General features: G+C 44.7%; 5 protein-coding genes across 5 annotated transcripts; 3 read left to right on the plus strand and 2 right to left on the minus strand.

The window, feature by feature from the left end:
• Window positions 1-2177: 2177 nt before the first annotated feature.
• Window positions 2178-4594, plus strand: DFL_002123 (uncharacterized protein; the record flags this gene model as incomplete). Its single annotated transcript, XM_067630864.1, has 5 exons — window positions 2178-2543; window positions 2640-2828; window positions 2898-3357; window positions 3607-3903; window positions 3969-4594. The coding sequence occupies 5 exons, from the start codon at window positions 2178-2180 to the stop codon at window positions 4592-4594; spliced, it is 1938 nt and encodes a 645-aa protein (XP_067493464.1).
• A 307-nt stretch (window positions 4595-4901) lies between these two features.
• On the minus strand, window positions 4902-6116 carry DFL_002124 (uncharacterized protein; the record flags this gene model as incomplete). Its single annotated transcript, XM_067630865.1, has 5 exons — window positions 4902-5057; window positions 5126-5648; window positions 5718-5885; window positions 5947-5957; window positions 6027-6116. 5 exons carry the CDS (start codon window positions 6114-6116, stop codon window positions 4902-4904), a joined length of 948 nt encoding a protein of 315 aa, XP_067493465.1.
• Window positions 6117-7733: 1617 nt separating this feature from the next.
• Window positions 7734-9478, plus strand: DFL_002125 (uncharacterized protein; the record flags this gene model as incomplete). Its single annotated transcript, XM_067630866.1, has 7 exons — window positions 7734-7749; window positions 7870-8005; window positions 8109-8265; window positions 8339-8439; window positions 8509-9344; window positions 9398-9417; window positions 9476-9478. The coding sequence occupies 7 exons, from the start codon at window positions 7734-7736 to the stop codon at window positions 9476-9478; spliced, it is 1269 nt and encodes a 422-aa protein (XP_067493466.1).
• Window positions 9479-10163: 685 nt separating this feature from the next.
• DFL_002126 (uncharacterized protein) lies at window positions 10164-11366 on the plus strand (the record flags this gene model as incomplete). Its single annotated transcript, XM_067630867.1, has 5 exons — window positions 10164-10263; window positions 10329-10413; window positions 10519-10916; window positions 11088-11193; window positions 11342-11366. The coding sequence occupies 5 exons, from the start codon at window positions 10164-10166 to the stop codon at window positions 11364-11366; spliced, it is 714 nt and encodes a 237-aa protein (XP_067493467.1).
• A 732-nt stretch (window positions 11367-12098) lies between these two features.
• On the minus strand, window positions 12099-14826 carry DFL_002127 (uncharacterized protein; the record flags this gene model as incomplete). Its single annotated transcript, XM_067630868.1, has 3 exons — window positions 12099-13795; window positions 13848-13970; window positions 14028-14826. The coding sequence occupies 3 exons, from the start codon at window positions 14824-14826 to the stop codon at window positions 12099-12101; spliced, it is 2619 nt and encodes an 872-aa protein (XP_067493468.1).
• Window positions 14827-17648: the final 2822 nt, after the last annotated feature.

Raw genomic sequence — 17648 nt, forward strand, 5'->3', positions numbered from 1 at the left:
TGACAGACTCTTCCACATCCCGATCTACAGTAGGACTCTAATCCGTAAGTATCTATTATCAATTTCAGAGCTGTCATATGTGGTGAGATATGTGGAAAGGCATGATAGAAGGCCCGAGAACCCCTGGTCGGTGCGACAAATAGGTACCTGCCAACAGAGAACGGCTAGGACGGAAGAGTCAGTATGGGTATTACTTCAACCTTCGGTGAATGTTTATGAAGAACTCAAAGACACACTTGAAAGGAGGACCCAGAACCAGAGCACAACACCATCAGCTGAGGACTCATGCTCGCTTCATTTGGATATCCTTGAATCTGTAGCGAGCAGTTGGGCGGAGTATGTGAAATGGTCGTGGGGGGAAGTTGACAGTCAAGTAAAATACCAATCCGACTTAGTTGGCGTATAATTATCTCTAATCCTTTGAGATATTTCTTAGGATGACAAAGCAGCATTACCGGGTCTTCGTTTTCCCACAGACAAAAATCTAGAGGGCTTATTTCATGCCGCCCAAAAGATTCAGCGCGTGCGCCGGAGATTGCTACGCGCCGCTCAATATTGGACTCAAACTACGCTTTGGCCGATGGAACTGTAGCTCACTTCCCTAACATCCTTACCACGAGAATAGTGAATTACGACGCGGAAATTCATTTATACAGACGGAATATCCTTATGACTGAACATCCCAAAGAAACTTCCTATGTGGTTTGTACACCCATAAATGCTGAGTCTTTCAGTACTGTACTACCTTAAATCGGATTTATAACGTCCGTGCTAAGAGCATTTCGATCTCCGTATGCCGTATAGTTATTCAACATTCTAAGTTTCCGGAACGACAAGGTATCTTTAGAGGGTACTCAGGCAATGCAAGAAAGCTTAGGCCTGATGGGTAGGATTGCACAACAGGGTAGAGAAGACTCAACTACCTTAAAACTGCTGAGTATGATTGCCACAACATATCTTCTAGTATCACTTGCAGCGGTATGGCTTAACCCTATTCGTATTTATCGTTCTCGAGCTTCGGAGGTTAGTGATATTCGAAAACATACTAACGTCATCGATATCGATTCTAGACAATATTCAGCTCCTATCTAATTGAGCTGAAGGCGACAATGGGGGTGACACTTTTCATGTAGTTTCACAATTCTGGTTGTATATTCTGGTCGATATTGCTCTTACTGTCTTGTCTTTTATCTGTGGGAGAAAGATATCTGAAGATCTCCGCAAATATCGCATTAAGTTAAAGACAAAGATGTCGAGCCGGAGAGAATAGAGGAGAAGCAGGAGGTATAAACCGCTACCAGTTTAGTCCCGAGACTACTGCCACTTGTAGTTGTAGCCTAATCTTGTGTTGGCTATAGCCAGCACTTTCATCTTCGATAGTTTTAGTGTGGGAGATATGCATAAGTAACTATGTATCAAGGTATCTGTACGCCCTACTTCATCCTCACATCCTATCTCCTAATTGGCACCATCAAAAGCGGGAAATATTTCGCCGCCAAAAGCTGACGTATGCTCTCTAAAAAAAAACAGCAGAAATGAAAAAGTGATAAATATTTTTTGTGGTTCGCATCAAGACCCTTTTTCTAGAAAGATGCTACCCTACTCAACAAGTACCAGTTAAAAGGTTTCACTCATCCGCATAATGAACCTCTTTTTCGCCCAGGCTTAAGACCAGTCGGCCCGTTCAACCGGGCTTGGCGTCCGCTGGCGTCGCAGCAAGGGTTTCCAGGGGTGTTGACCCCGAAATCTGTCTGGGCGAAAGCTTATTTTTCCGGAACATACCGACCACCGACCCTACAAACAGTTTTGGCGATGTGGAGTTCGAAGATCTATTAATCCACATTTCAAGCTGGTTCTAAAGTGCTATGGGCAGGAAATGGCGACATGGCGGGTACGTTCTCCACGGTACAATTTAAGCCGACGCGCTAGATTTCTCCGATGTATTGATGTAACTTGGACTGGAACCTCGGTGTTTCAATGGTGGAATTAACTCTATCGAAAAATCCTTTTGGGCGATACCGATGTAGGAATAGTCCGTCGCAATGAAGGACATTGGGTATATATATTCGTGCGATTGTCTGGAAAAATAATGGATTCACCGGGCAGCGCTTCATCCAGAAATCAAGACCATTACAGTTCAAACATATGCTACAGAGTAGATATAAACTTGATACAAAATGAAATTCACTTCTATAGCTTTAACGTCCACCTTGACGGCGACCTCCTTCGGCAACCCTATCCCCGAAGATGATAATATGATCCAAAAGCGCGCCACGTCATGCACTGTCAGCGCTTACTCTTCAGTCTCTTCCGCAAAATCCTCTTGTACTTCTATCACTCTTTCCAACATTGCCGTCCCCGCTGGTAAAACCCTTGACCTAACGGGTCTAAAGAGCGGACAAGTCGTTACTTTTGCTGGCCGTACTACCTTTGGATATAAAGAGTGGGAAGGACCGCTTGTTTCAGTTTCTGGAACTGATGTTAAGATCATTGGTGCTTCCGGGTCTGTGCTTGATGGTGAGGGTTCCAGGTGGTGGGATGGCGTAAGTTGAAACCCTGCTTCCAAAATTAAAATTGATCGGTCATTTAGTTGAAACAATGAGACTAATGTGGGTGAACTTCTTTTGTATTATTTTTAGAAAGGTGGAAATGGCGGCAAGACCAAGACAAAATTCTTTGCGGCACATAGCTTGAAGTCTTCGAGTATCGCTAGCGTTACTATCAAAGACTCTCCAGTCCAGGTTTTCAGCTTTAGCTCTGCGACGTCTGTGACGGTTACTAAGCCAACTATCAATAATAAGAATGGAGACACTAATTCCCTTGGACACGTAAGCCCTCCTTTACCCATATCTTATAACCATCAATTAATATGCTAATTTGAGATTTTATAACTATAGAATACCGACGCCTTCGACATCGGTAACAGCGATCACATCACCATCGACGGTGCCACAGTTTATAACCAAGATGACTGTCTCGCCATAAACTCCGGCACCAACATAATCTTCACAAACGGTTATTGCTCCGGTGGCCACGGTCTCTCAATCGGCTCTGTTGGTGGTCGTTCAAATAGCGTCGTCGACACTGTCACAATCTCAAACTCTCAAATCGTTAACTCCGATAATGGCATTCGCGTGAAAACCGTCTCTGGCGCCACAGGAAGCGTTAAAGGAGTCACATACTCCAATATTACACTTAATGGGATTAAAAAATACGGTATTGTCATCCAACAGGATTATGAGAATGGATCGCCCACGGGGACACCAACTAATGGAGTTAAGATTGATAAATTGAAGTTGAGCGGGGTTACTGGAACCGTTACTAGCTCTGCTACTAATGTTTATATCCTTTGCAGAAGTGGGTCGTGCACTAACTGGACTTGGAGTGGGGTTAGTGTTACAGGCGGGAAGACCTCCGCTAAGTGTACCAATGTTCCCAGTCCAGCCAAATGCTAAATCCTAGATGCGTACGTATGCATAATTGGAGCGGAGCACTTTTGAAGAGGCTTTGCAACTCTGAATGGGAGGTCATGCAGTAGTTATATTCTCTACTGCTATTTTTGTTTAATTTGCGATATTTTGTAGATATTGCGAAAAGGATTAATAGTATATCTTGAGGTCGATTTGGTTACCGCACGCCCCTACTCCCAAGGGTTTCCCATTCTCCAAATCCGAAATGCATCAATCGCGAATGTAACCACAACCACAAACTCCGATGCCGATCCTCAAGGCTGGAACACTAAAACCCTTTCCGACCTCCCAAAAATTGACTCCGCGCGTGCTCAACTTTCTATCTTAAACTCCGCCTACTCTTACCACGGGATCTTCATCGTCCACGATGAACTTCGTGAAGTCCCTACCTCAAACGTCCTCTTCAGCCGTAAAATAAATGCCTTAGATCCTGGTATCATTTGGGACAGCACATACCTCTGGAATACTTGTGTCGTGTCATCCGGCACGGAATGTTAGAGCTCGAGGGTACAGCAGAAGATGTTTTCAAAGTTTTCCAAGACTTCCTAACCGCGCACCCTACTGAAACGGTTCTCTGCTCCATCAAATGGGATTACGACAGGTCGGGCCAACCATCGGATTTCGAATCTCTTTTGGAATCTTTGTTCAATGATGGAAGCCACGGCAGTTGGTATACTTCTTCAACTTTTCCAAAACTCGATGACGCCCGTGGAAAAATCGTCTTAATCAGAAGATATAACGAAAACCTTGGATTTTATATGGATGTTTCGAATAACACCCCAGACCATACAGATTCTACCGGTCAATTCCGTGTTCAAGATATTTACAACCCGTCGACCCTTCCAGATGGTACACCAAATTATGACACCAAATGGAATGCCGTCAAGAATTTCCTTAATACCCGCCAACCTTTCAACTCTTCCCAATTAAACCTTAATTGCCTGTCAGCAGTCAAGATTGAGGGTATCAATGTGTTATACAAACCGGCGTTCTGGGCAAACGAGATCAATGCCAGAATGCGGACATGGTTGGGTACCATAGAGACCCAAACAGCAAACTTAGGAATCGTTGCGATGGACTTCCCAGATGTACCCGGCAGTGATTGGTCCTTTAGTGTTAAGTAGATGATAGCGGAGAGTGGGCAGTCATTGCTACATGTGTCAGGACAGGTGAAGCTTATTGAGAGAGGTTGATTTTGACGAACTTTGCTTGATGTGGTTATGATTTATTGATCTGAATTTGGGGATGGCGTAGATACATAGCATAGACTTTGATTTGCATTTGGGAGCGTGTTATAAGCGTATATGTATGAATTTGTTTTATTTAATGATATAGAAACCATCGATTAGAGGAACCGTTCTAATTGTTCGTCGGAGAAGCAAAGAAACCTTTTTGCGGGTGAATCTCACCTCTAAATCAGTTCACCTCGAATCAATGAGTCCAAACTGTTGGATCCCATTGAGTACATGGCTCATATTTCCCGGTATCCAATCTTTTAATTTCCTCTTCTGTCAATTCAAAGTCGAAAACATCAGCATTCTTCGTAATCCTATCGTTCTTCTCTGATTTTGGCAGCGGCACAAATCCCTGCGTCGAACACAAAAACCCTGGTTAGCTAAATCTCCCTTCATAGCCCCGAATATTTTACTATATACCATTTGCAAACTCCATCTAACCAAAACCTGAGCCTCCGTTTTTCCCGTCCTCTCCACGGCCTCCTTCAACAGGGGATCGCCCCACTTCTGTCCTCTCACAAGTGGACTATAAGCCTGAATCACGATCCCAAACTCCTCACAAAACGCCCTAACATCATGCCGACTCAACCAAGGATGTATCTCTCCCTGCCAAACTTCTATCTTCCCACCAGGTCTCCCCTCCCTCTCTTCCTGTTCTATAAACTCAAGCAACTCGCGTAAGTGTCTGACACCGTAGTTGCTTACTCCTAAATGCTTTATTTCCCCTCTTTGCTGTGCTTCCACCATCGCCTTCCAAGCACCATTCCGTTCTTTTAGTGTACCAGATGGCGCATGGATTAGATATAAATCAATATATCCCAGCCCATCCTCCTCCGTTCGAGGAGCGTTGAACTCCGGATCCTTGGGCCAACCGCTAGTATCCACACCGTTAGGTCGTGTGGCAGGAAGCTCTAATCTAGGGTCATCTAATGCCAATGGATTCCTAAAATGCGAAAGGCTCTGAGCAATAGCATTCGTAGCAGCTTTGTAACCCTTGAGGTGAGGCGCGAACTTAGTAGATATGAACAGCGAGGAGCGTGGAATAGTAGAATTGAGGGCGAGAAACTGAGTAGTAGCTGCAATGACAGCGTGTTCATTACGGTAAACACCTGCGGTATCGATATGACGGTACCCAGTTTGTAGGGCGTGAAGTGTAGTGGCGGTGGTTTTGGCGGCGGGGCTTTCAGTGACCACTGTTTGTTAGGAATTCATCTCAATTTGGGCATCGGGAGTTGGAATACCATTGATAGACCTTAATATCAGTAAAAGAAGTTTAGCAATTCTCCTTCGATACACATGGTATGTGGAGAGCGGTACATACGCCATATCCGAGCTGTGGTATCGACCCTTTGCCGCTGCTTAGAGGGAGGCGACGGGCAATGCTCAATACCCTCGACATCTCGTCCGCCATTAGTTTTAATTGTATAGTGGAAACCCTCTTTTGTCTGTATTGTTGGTATCCAAAAGCTCGAAGGGACATAAACCCGAATGATGCGGAAGGTCTCGAAGGATCGAAGCCAGAGTACTTGCGTGAGTGGAAGTTCTTGCGGAGGCGAAGCGTTGTATTTTATGCGTTGTCTAGGTACAGAAGCAGGGTCAAAGATGGGGTTAGGGGATATAAACTCTTATTAAGTTCGGGATATCTGATTACTTTAAATTTTATGATATAATTGATATCAAGAATACAACAGTTAATGATCTAGGTCCCGCGGAAAGAGCAGGAAATGAATATATGATATCTACGTATTAGATATTTTCGGCGTTTGTAACTTTTCCTTCCGCCTGGACCATGGAAAGCATCTCTCATGACATTGTAATATAAAGACCCGGAAATTGCGATAATGTATATGAGAATTTAGTTATATGTAGCGGTTCTCTAGATCTATCATCTGCCCTTCGTGGGAAACTGCTGAGGAAATAATTTAGGGTACTAGTGAAGATAAGCTTCGGGGTTCTTATAAGTATTGAATTTAAGGGTCCCGATACATAAAATATCAGCTATTTGGGAACAAAAGTTACCTCAAATTCCTATACATCCGTCGGGCTTTGAATTTAGTCGGGCGGGATCGGAGATAGCCATTCTGATCAATCGCTGAGAAAGTTTCAACATTAATTATACCTCATACTAATTCTCTTTCGACTTGTAAATCTCTAAGCTTGCTGTATAAGAGTATAGGAATATGAGAATATGTATTACAGTTTTATGCTTTCTAACATCCCTTGTAGTATTGTTGGGAATGATAGGACGGGCTAGGTCTTATTCTTTCCTTCGGGTCTTTTTAAAATAAATAATGCTACGCACAAAGTATTTTCTATTGTTCTCCGGACATAAACCCGACTTCGCAGTATACTCTTAAGGATAAATGTACTACATTTCATTCATCAGTTCAAAGTTTAACCATCCTTTCCCAAGCTTAGTATCTCCCTAGCCAGACCGGGCCTATTCCTTCCGCATCCTAAATTTCAAAACCACACAAAGAAACTTTGAAATATAGATTTCCTCACAAGTATGATACCAAAACATCTCCCTAACATAGGTTCAAGGTCGTTTTACCTAAATAGTTCATTTTTCGCCGTAGATATAAATCAAGGTCGAGAAGGCGGTGTGTTGTTAATGTGGTTTTGGTCCAGCAGTTTTCCAAGAAAAATTCAAACGCGTCACAACTGCCAACCTTTCTCTTCTCTTTCATCTCCCACCGACCACCTTTCATCACCCACCTTTCATCCACTTTTCAGTTCACCCTCTAATTCTGCTTTGTCCAAAGACATCGTCTATCTCTATACGTTTTTCCAATAATCAATGTAAGTATTTTTGAGCAACGTGGGGCGAGGTTGTGAGTTGGCAATCTCCGTTATCATTCCACCCCTTTCAGATCTGGTGTCTTTCTAACTTTCCACTTTTCCCAATGAAGACCGACCAAGGAATTCCTAAAACTGACTATATCATCGTGAATTTGAAGCCATATCCTCTGCTATCCCTTGATATACCTTTTTTTTCCTTCAAGGAAATCCCCAAAACTACGACAAAATGCCATATCGCGTTGGTAAGTTACAATGATATCACTCCCTAGAATCGCCACTCTACACAACTCAAACCTCAGCTTTGTCAAAGCACAAAAAAAAAGTTGAATACATGCTCTAACCTGAAAGTCCACACAATACAGAAATTGCTAGGACTGGCAGAGCTGGCTGCAAAGGCGGTGTTTGCGCAAAGGCCGGTGACAAGATCCTCAAAGGTGAGCTGAGGCTCGGAACTTGGCTCGAGGCCGGTCCTTTCAAAGGTTATCAGTACAGACACTGGTAAGTGATTGTCAATTTTCATCTCCATGCCACAGTCGACTATTTCTAGTAGACAGTAACCTTTTTTTTTTAGAAAACTGTCCCTAATATAAAATAAATTTAGGGGCTGTGTTACTCCGGCAATCATTGCCAATGTCTGGAAAGATGTCAGTGAAGATATCACTAGCCTTGATGGCTATGAGGAATTGCCTGAAGACGACCAGCAATTGGTATTGAAGAGTCTTCAAGATGGGCATGTCCCAGATAACATTTGGAAAGGGGTTAGTACCCTATTCTCGCGCAGCTTTGCCTCGCTAGTAATCGGAAGCGTACTAAACGAATATCTTAATCCAGGACAAGGAAATGAATGTCTCTGGCGCCCGTGGAATGACTAAAAGAGTTAGTAAGAAGAAAGCTACACAGACTGAAGAAGACGAGGATGACGCTGAAGATGAGTGAGTCTATTGATCTTCCATTGCATTGATATTAATGCATTATCGTATCTAATTTGAATATCTGCAAAGGGCACCCAAGAAGAAGGCTGCTGCCAAGAAGGGAAAGCCACCTACCAGAGAAAAGAAGGCTGCTACCCCAAAGAAGCGGAAGGCTGCAGCTGTTGATGAAGATGAAAACAAAGAAGAAGAAGGAGAAGAAGAAGAAGAAGAAGAAGAAGAAGAGCTAGTGCCAGAGCAAGAACCCAAAGAAGAGAAGCAAGAGGAGGCTCCCGCTCCAAGGAAACGAGGAAGGAAGGCCGCAGCTGCGGCCGAACCCGAGGAGCCAGAAACTGCCGTTCAATCAACCACTAAGAAGGGTAGGAAAATAGCTCCAACGAAGAAAGTCCTTGAAAATGAGGAGAACAAGGCCAAAGAGTCTGGTACTAAGAAGACCGTTGTCCGAAAGCGCAAATCCAGCGATGAAGAAGAGAAGGAAACTGAAACGGCTGCTCCAGCTGCTCCAGCCAAGAAAGGACGTGCTCCCAAGAAGGCTAAAATTTCTGAGGAAGCTGAAGAACCTACAACTGCCACAGTTGATGATACTCTTGCCGAAATTGCGATCAGCAAGCCAACCGGCCGTGGTTCTAAGAGATCAAAGAAAACCGAACAGCCTTCAGATGAAGCCGCTGCCACGGAAGTTCTAGCCGAAGCTTCCGCTGTCGATACCGCCCCAAAGAGAGGTGGAAGAGCCGCTAAGGCCAAGGAGGCCAAAACTGTGGAGTCTCCTACTACCCAACGAGGCCGTTCCGCTTCTAAGAAGAACGAACCCGAGGAAGCCGTTGAAGCGACCGAAGAAGCTCCAGAGGAGCCACCGAAGAAAAAGGGTCGTGTTACTAAAGCTACCATCTCTGGTAAGGACGAAGAGGGTAAGAAAGAGGCACCAGCTCCCAAGACTAGAGCTGGCCGCGGGCGCGCAAAGAGAAGTTAAAAATCCTGCTTGTAAGCAACTCTGCGATATACTTCCCGTCCAAGTTCTCTAATATTTTCATCAACCTAGTAATACATTTAATCCGACACTACTTCTGCAACCACAAACTTTATGATTTAGTCTTCTACTATTGCTTTCAAACAGGTCCCTGTTTTCGCAGCCCGCATCCCTTTACCTTATCATTTTCTAATTATGCCCTCCTAACATGCCGGACATTATGATTCTCAATTTGTTTTATCATGATCATATCGTGTATAAGAGTTCTGTATACATGTAAAATCTCTAAACATGGATAGGAGAGAAATCGAAGATCGTGATACAAGCTTCTTTCACCGTTCTCCAACTGTTCTATTTTTTCCACTGTCGCCTTCGGGAAAACTACAGATGCTACTGAATGCTAGGTCCGCAGAACCCAACCGGTTCTTTCCATTATATGACAGCTATGATAACAGCCAAGACTCTCCTCGCTAAAGCTACGTTTCCGGAATACCTGTGGCGTTCGATTTACCCAATCCAGTACCTGTATCACCTGCAGGTTTACAATTGCAACGTGCATTAATCTTCAGCCGCTCATAGCATTCAGGGACAGCACGAGAAATGCAAGAAGGCCGAGTGAATTCATGACAAGGAAGTACCCGAAGTGGTCTATATATTCTGGATTTCCCCTCCTTGGGGTCAATTAGCAATGCCTCAGGTTCAAAATTATAGGAACAAAATACAACAGCAGTTTCAATATCTCGCGTTGCGCTTCTGAACCATGATGAGGTTAACGATAAACTTCATTCTTATTGCCTCTCTTGCATTACCCGTGCGGTCAACTACCACAAAAAAATGCGTTGAAGATAATTGCCTTAGGGGTACATCCCAGAAATCTCCAATTAATTCAAGCCTCGGCATATAATTCTGACATACCATAATATAGCTATCCGAGCAACCAACTTCCCCACTCGCCCTGGGACTGCAGATTGTAACTCCTATTTCGCTACAATTGTCACTCCACCAGTATCGTATGTCGCTCTATATCAGGTTCCAAAACCCACATTTCTATCATCTATAATAATACATGCTATTTTCGTTGGACTCCTACTAACTTCACTTCGCATGACACCTAGTACCTCTTGGTATGACTCAGAATACACAGTCTACGACTACACAAAAGTCATAACAGAAACAATCACCACCACTCTAACTACAGCCACAACCACCATCCTCCCCGCCGGTAGCAGCCAAACCTTTGAAAAACGCGACGAACCCATAACCAACACTGCAAGTTCAATCCCAGCCTACGCAAGTCCCTGTTCCGGTTCAATCCGCTATTCAAGCGCCTGCTCCTGTATCGGAGCCACACACACCGTAATCACAGTTGAATCTCCCATAAGAGTTTTCGAGCACACGGTTTACATCACGGTACCAACTCTTATAACAACTACAACCATCACCAAAACTTCCACTATTCAAACTGCCGCCACTGGTTTCGCAATCAGGGTCTCAGCTAGCGACTTCTGGGACGGTCAGTATATTCTTGTACCTTCTACTCAAAATAACGGCATAGAACTATCCTTTACATCAGCAACTAACCCTGCAATCCCACCTACAATCTTCACTCTCACTCCCTCCGGCGCTTTGTCCAATGGCACGAACAGTATCCACATGCTGACACCCGGTGGACTTCCTTACGCAGCAGGCAATTTATTCGCTATTACACCCCCTTCGTCAAATCTACTACTAAAGTGTAGGATCGAAGAACCTAGTGGGGAAATAAAATGTGAGAACGACGAGTTTGGAAGGTTTGTGACTTGTTCGAGTTCAATCATGTATGGGAGAATTACTCGCACCTTGGCTGAATACCCGTGCTTGCAGAGGTTTTTGAGGGAGGTGCGGCTGTTCGCTGTGTGGCCTCCTTATTAAAAGATTCGTGTGATATATATGTGATAGCGAAAGTGAACAGGGTATTAAATAGTATATATTTTGGTCCAAGAATGTGACGGCGTATTTGGGCTACGGAAGCTCTATTCACCCCCAAAACTATCCAAGACTTACAAGGCGCTTTAAGTAACCGTTCAAAGAATGCGCCGGGTATTTTGAACATAGTTTGCAAGTGGTCAAGCACGTTCCACCTGCACCTAAAATAAGATTAATACATCGGAGAAATTAATGCAAGGCGTTTACTCATCGTCAGATAAAACAGAATGTGTGCATTTAAACCAGTTAACTCGTAGAGAAAAAAAAAAGTTTAACAGAATTTGTTAAATTTGCGGGTTGATTTCTACAGATCCTGTCTATATAATGTTCGTATGTGCTATAGTTAAACATTTGTCGTGTCAATTTTTTTGTATATGGAACGCCGGTATCAGAATGGAGATAAACGCCGAAAGAAAGGAAAGGTCCGGGACCAATAAAAATGTCAAACAATTAATGCGCGAAAGAACTCCTCAGACCCAAATATGCTGAAAGTTTAACCATCCGCGCTGACTACCTCATACAGCGCTTCGCAAAGAAAAGGACTGGCGATGCATCGATATCTTTGGCCTGAAGAGTGACACAGTTCCCTATAAAGGGACAAAGAAAATAGAAATTAAGGAAAGATGGAAGATACAAGGGCAGTGCAACCAATAATGCCTCATAAAACATGAATCCATAAGCCCCATATGAAAGGAAAGAAAGAAGTAAATTATAGAAAATGCGTGAGCGTTTAGTAGTACTCATAATCTCTAACAGTAGCGACCACACCTTGTTTGTAATCTTTTCCGTACTCGTAACTACTGCTAATCGGGCATTGATCAACGCCCAAGTGAATCTGCTTATCTCTTCCACTGAACCAACCGAACGCATATCTTTTGTTGATCTCCATGAGCTTGGCTTCTCTCTTCCATGTTGGCCATTGTTCCATGGATTCGAAATCTGTAACCATCTTACTTTGGTGAATGAAAGTAAGAACGGAGGCGATGGTGCCAGCTTGTCGGGGGAGGAACGGAGTTCTGCGACGCATGACGGTGAGGAAGAGGGTGGCAAGGAGGCCAGTACAGATCACCGTTGCCAATGCAAAGGAGACTCTGATAGAAGTGACAGTTTCTTCATCATCAGCGGAACGATTAAGGAAAGAACCCATCGTGACGGTCAGGATTTCAATGAGCACAGAGTTGAAGGTTACAAGAGCAAGAAGCCAATGACGGTTTTTTATTGCTTTAATGGTAACCCACCCGGGAATAGTACCGGTGTAGTCGAGAGTAAGTACATTTGGCATCGCGTTGCCAATGCTGAGTGTGCGGAAAGGTTGGATGATACGCAGTTGCTTGTCGAGAACTTCCCAGATGGATTTGATAAGAATACCTAGGAAAGTAGCGGTGAATGGGACATGATCGATAAAGCGTTTGCCACCGTCGGTAAATGAGAGAATTGGCATGATGGCTAAAACGGAGACGAGGAAGGCTGCGAATGGGATCGCGGTGAGGAGGGTGAATATCGGATGGTTCGGAGATTCCTTCTTTATCTTTTTCCGCTTTGACTCATGGAACTCGGGGCGGTCGGCCATAGCAACATCGGCACCAAGATACAAAGACATCTTGTGAAGTCGGTATCTTCGTTTTGCAAGATGGTCATGGATTTGTTTTTCATCGGCTTCGTCGAGCCCCTTGAAGTCCATGAGAATGTGGGATTTGTTGGCCATGGCTGCGATACCGGCGATACCAGAGACATCACCCACGAGACCGCTTTTCCGGCGCATGAGAAGGACCTGTAAACAAACCCCGGATAGAGCGACCACAATGAACATTGCTTCCAGAGGTCTAGCGTATCTAGAATCAACTCGTAGATACTTTTCGTTACCATTCGCTTGTTCATCCAGACTCAGGTCTTCAGTATCGAGTAAAGCTCCGAGCAAATTAGGAACAATAGCGTAAGAAATAAAATAGCAGATAGCGCTGCATGCCACTGCCCATTGTCGGTATTTTATTCCTTGGAATGGTGTCAAGAAGCTGAGGAATTCGAAGTAGTCAACGTTCAGCGAGTTTTTGGCAATAGCGCCGTTGGGCCTTGACATTTGGTAGTATGGTTCGTTTCGTTTTACTTCAGTGTCCGTAACCTGCCATAGAATACCGAATATCACACCCACAATTGTTGGTGTATATTTCCAGGCTATCCACTCGTCGATGGGGACCTCCCTAGCCGTTTTATACTGAATCAGACCTCTCTCCCCGATAGAGTCTGATAACTGAATAAGGTATTCTGTTACGCCCGCAAGACCGAAACTTAAAAGATTCAAGAAGGTGAGGTATGGCCAGTCCATTTCCCACGGTCGCCAGTTTGGGGGGTCGAGGTCGACCGGGATGGCAAGATCCTGTCCATAGAAGGTTCCACCACTCCTAATCGCGTAAGACCTTTCGTGGTCGCCTAGAAATGTTGTTAATTTCTGTCGAAAGAGCCTCCCGAATACATTACTCACTCAAATCTATTGCGCTACCCTGCTGTTTGAGGCCACGAAGTTCGATCCCTCGGCTCCCATACGACGTAGCCGACCCTTTGTCGTCGTTATAGAGTGGGAAACTATCATACGAGGAAACATCGACTACGAAAAAGAGTTAGCAAGTGATATTACTCTTCATAGCATGATCATTTAACCCACATCCTGTCCCGCCGTAAGCAGAATCTTCCTCCTCCTCGTCCTGATCCTGAAGTTTCGAATAAGCACCATCCCCACCGGGATTCGGTTTCCTGTTCGCCCCGGTTTTCATCCTTTGCAATGTTGAACTTCCACGATCGAATAATCTCCTAGCCATAGTTGGTTTTCGAATCACTTCGGTCTCCGCATTTCCTGACTGCAAGAACGATGGTTGGCCGGAAAGATGCGGTGTGATATTACCCTGCATTGCTGCCCCGGCCCCTATAACACCAGCAGCAATAGCCGCTATCGAAGTTCGTCCGGCCTCCGGATCTCTCTCATTAGCCGACTGCGGGTTACCCGCTGCATCAAAAGATGGGGACGAAATTCTGATAGGTCCGGCCCGCTGGCCGGGAGATAAGGTAGTAGCGGGCTGAAAATCGGGACCAAAATGCCCGGGGAAATCGTAATATCCTTCGTAATGTTCTTCGTCCTGTGGAGTCTCGGCGCGCCCACCTACGAGCGAGTCCGTCGTCCCTGTTCCAGTTTCTGCAGTACTGGTAGGCGAATTACTAGATTCGGATGGTGTTTTCGAAGCTCCAATCGGCCGCCTATTAATTTTTGGTAGATGCGAGTGATCTCCACTGCTTCCAGCATGGTATTGAGGAATCGATGAAGTAGATGTGGAAGGGGTATATGTAGGTCTTGTCCGGGTGGGCGTCTCTGGTGCACCTGAAGCTTGCGTTGTTGCTGTTGGCTGATTCGAAGCATACTGTTGGGAATTGTTTCCCGTTGGATCCCATGGGTCCTGATTTTGTTCCATGTTGTCGGCGGTCGGGTTTTAGTAGATGGAAGTGGATATACTACGTATGTTGTTAGAGATAATTGGAGGCGTCTTGGAAGTTGTACGACCAAAAACTGATGTATGGTAAGCTCGGTGGAGTATGCTAGTAAGATTTGCGGCACTGGTAGGTTCCCAAGTCTAGTCCCTAGGCTACCTTCCGCTGCTTATTGTTGTGGCATTTGCATCTGTAATATCTCGGCATAAGAGAATTGGGGGAGCTGAAGGAGGAGAGGGAAGAGGAAGAGGGGAGGCTTCGAGACCTGCACCTTTGCTGTCTGACTATAATATGTATTGTTCGAGGCAGACTTTTTTTTTTCCCTCAGCCGTTCAGATTTGGAACTTCAAGCTGTCAGCTTTTTCGCGAAGTGACTTGCACATAAGAGGTTAAAGGATGGCCGGCGGATTAATGACCTTAAAATGTAACTGACAAGGGTTCCTATCTCTAATTCTGGGCCGGTCTTGCGTCTGCAAGGAGGGGATGCCTTCGCTCCCCACTATTGTCTCGTCGCCGGCTTTTTAGCGCTGCCGGTAGAAGCTTGCATATGCCTTGTCAAGAATGCTAATCGATAGCGATTTCTTGGACGAAAGGTAAGGATGTCGACATCTCGGGAGATTCATTATCGTGAATAATACCCCTTCGTACTACGATCCTAGTTTTTCCTGTAAGATCTTGTCGACATCGCTCGCCCTTGACAGTCGACAAGCGAAGGTGCGCACTGGTGGAAAGACTGGGCTGCCCATAAGCTCACAGCATATGCATTTGTTCGGTATTTGGAAGCATGCAAGTTCAACCTTGGCAGACGAACCTTCTTTCAACAAGAGGCACGACTGCACTAGAGATGGGGAACCAATTGTGGATCCGCATCTCACAAATCAATCCAATCAACCAAAAAAAAACTACTGCTATTTTTGCCTGAGTAGCAAGGGTCCGTGGTGCGGCTGAGTAGAGCCAAGAATGATCCCTTGTTAAACAGAGCTACCTCGAAAATAGCCAGCAGGTAAGGGCATTGAAGGTGGGATGCATATGGTAATGAGGCTCTTCGAGTAAGATTATTCGTATTTGCTTGCACGGTGAAGTCGATAAAGCGATTTGGGGTTCTTGTGCAACATAGCCTGGTTTCGACGACGTTGTGTACCATCGGTATGTGTTGCAGTCGACAAAGTTTGTGTTGGAGATGACGTTAGCGTTACAATTGGTCCCACAGACATACCATTGTCGGTAGCTATTATCGTTCTATTCTAAATGTCGAAGATCGAGCATTTCGACGCCTGCGCACCCGCGAAATAATGCTGGCACTAACTGTAGCTCGTAAACCAAGAAAGGAAGACATGAGATTCTCCCGCCTCTGGTCGCAGAGCCGACACGAAGAGGTTGACGTCGAGGCTAATGAAGGAGCCTCGATAAGGCGCGGGTCAATGCATGCAATGGAGTCAATATCGTATGCGCACAGTCGTACAGTTGCAACGCAAATATGCATTACATTATTCCAACAGTTTTGAAGCTTCCATGGTTCCTAGCATTGGAAACGAAACATCTGTGCCGTCGGCTTACATATTAAGCTGTAGAGACGGCATTGCAGTAATGCAAAACAACCATGGTACCAGACGTACCACTTGAAACTTTGAAACGTTACGGTTATATTATTCTCTCCGCCTCATTGTTGGATGGCGTCTATGCTGAGAGACATGTATACCATATATATTTCTAAACATCTGACCTTTAAAAGTTTTTTGTGCGCGCAGATATGCATATTCCGGCAGGTTTAACCGTTGGGCAATAATTATAAGACATAAAATTAGCATTCGCAAGGCTGAATACTTTTATAAGTGGGGATCGGTGCTCGAAGTGTGGGATAGGGCAGTATTTAATCATGTCATTGTCTCCATAGACATTCACCAAAGTGTCAAATGATAACTCCACTGTTACCTTCGTTCACTGAAACAAAGGATTCAAAGAACCAGCAATGTCTATCTTCGCTTCGCGGATTCGTGGTTAAAATTGATCCAATATGCGGATCATCAGACTTTACCAACTCAGTCACGAATTGATTAGTACTGGAGCAACGTGCTGATTTTTGTTATCGGGTTAGATTACCATCTAGGGATATTAAATAATACTCCAGAAATGATAAGGAGCACGAGATAGGTATATGTTTGTTATAGTTGTATAGTTCCATTCACTTACCTTTCGTCCCCGAGTATACTAGTATCTGGTAGGCCAATGTCAAAATATTTCAATACTGAATTATGTATTATAAGGCTTTCGACATAACTGAATTCGAAGGCAAGGCTGTCGACATTAACACATGACAGCTGCAGGCCCTTACTCACCATCCTCAGTCCACACAGACATGGGATGGACCAGAAGCATTGGAAACGCCGAAGGATTAATTGGCGGGATCAAACCCTCGCTATTGGCTCTTTCACGGGACTCATGGAGAAGACTTCTCAGCCGCTCGGCGCCAAGGGCGTTCGCACTAGTTTTCCAGGGCCAATTTCGTGTAACTGGGCCAAGGAAGTTCTCTTGCCATGCAGAACAGTGATTCTGCGTTCGTGAGAATTAACAGGCCCCTTTCTCCGGACTTTGGACGCTGCAGTTTCTTAAAACCCTCTGGACACTTGAATAATCCTCCTAGAAGTTTTTCTTGTCGATCTCCTCTAGGCTATCTTCTAAACTGACGAATTCACCGGGTGGACCCACAATATCAACGTTTCTGTTTTTCGCTAGGAGATTAAACCGAAGCGAACGAAGATCTCTTCTTGCTATAGAGCCTAACCAGTGCCGCGCGAAATCCTTCAGG

Source organism: Arthrobotrys flagrans, assembly GCF_004000055.1.
Source record: "Arthrobotrys flagrans strain CBS H-5679 chromosome Unknown unitig_3, whole genome shotgun sequence".
NCBI classification, from domain to species: Eukaryota; Fungi; Ascomycota; class Orbiliomycetes; order Orbiliales; family Orbiliaceae; genus Arthrobotrys; species Arthrobotrys flagrans.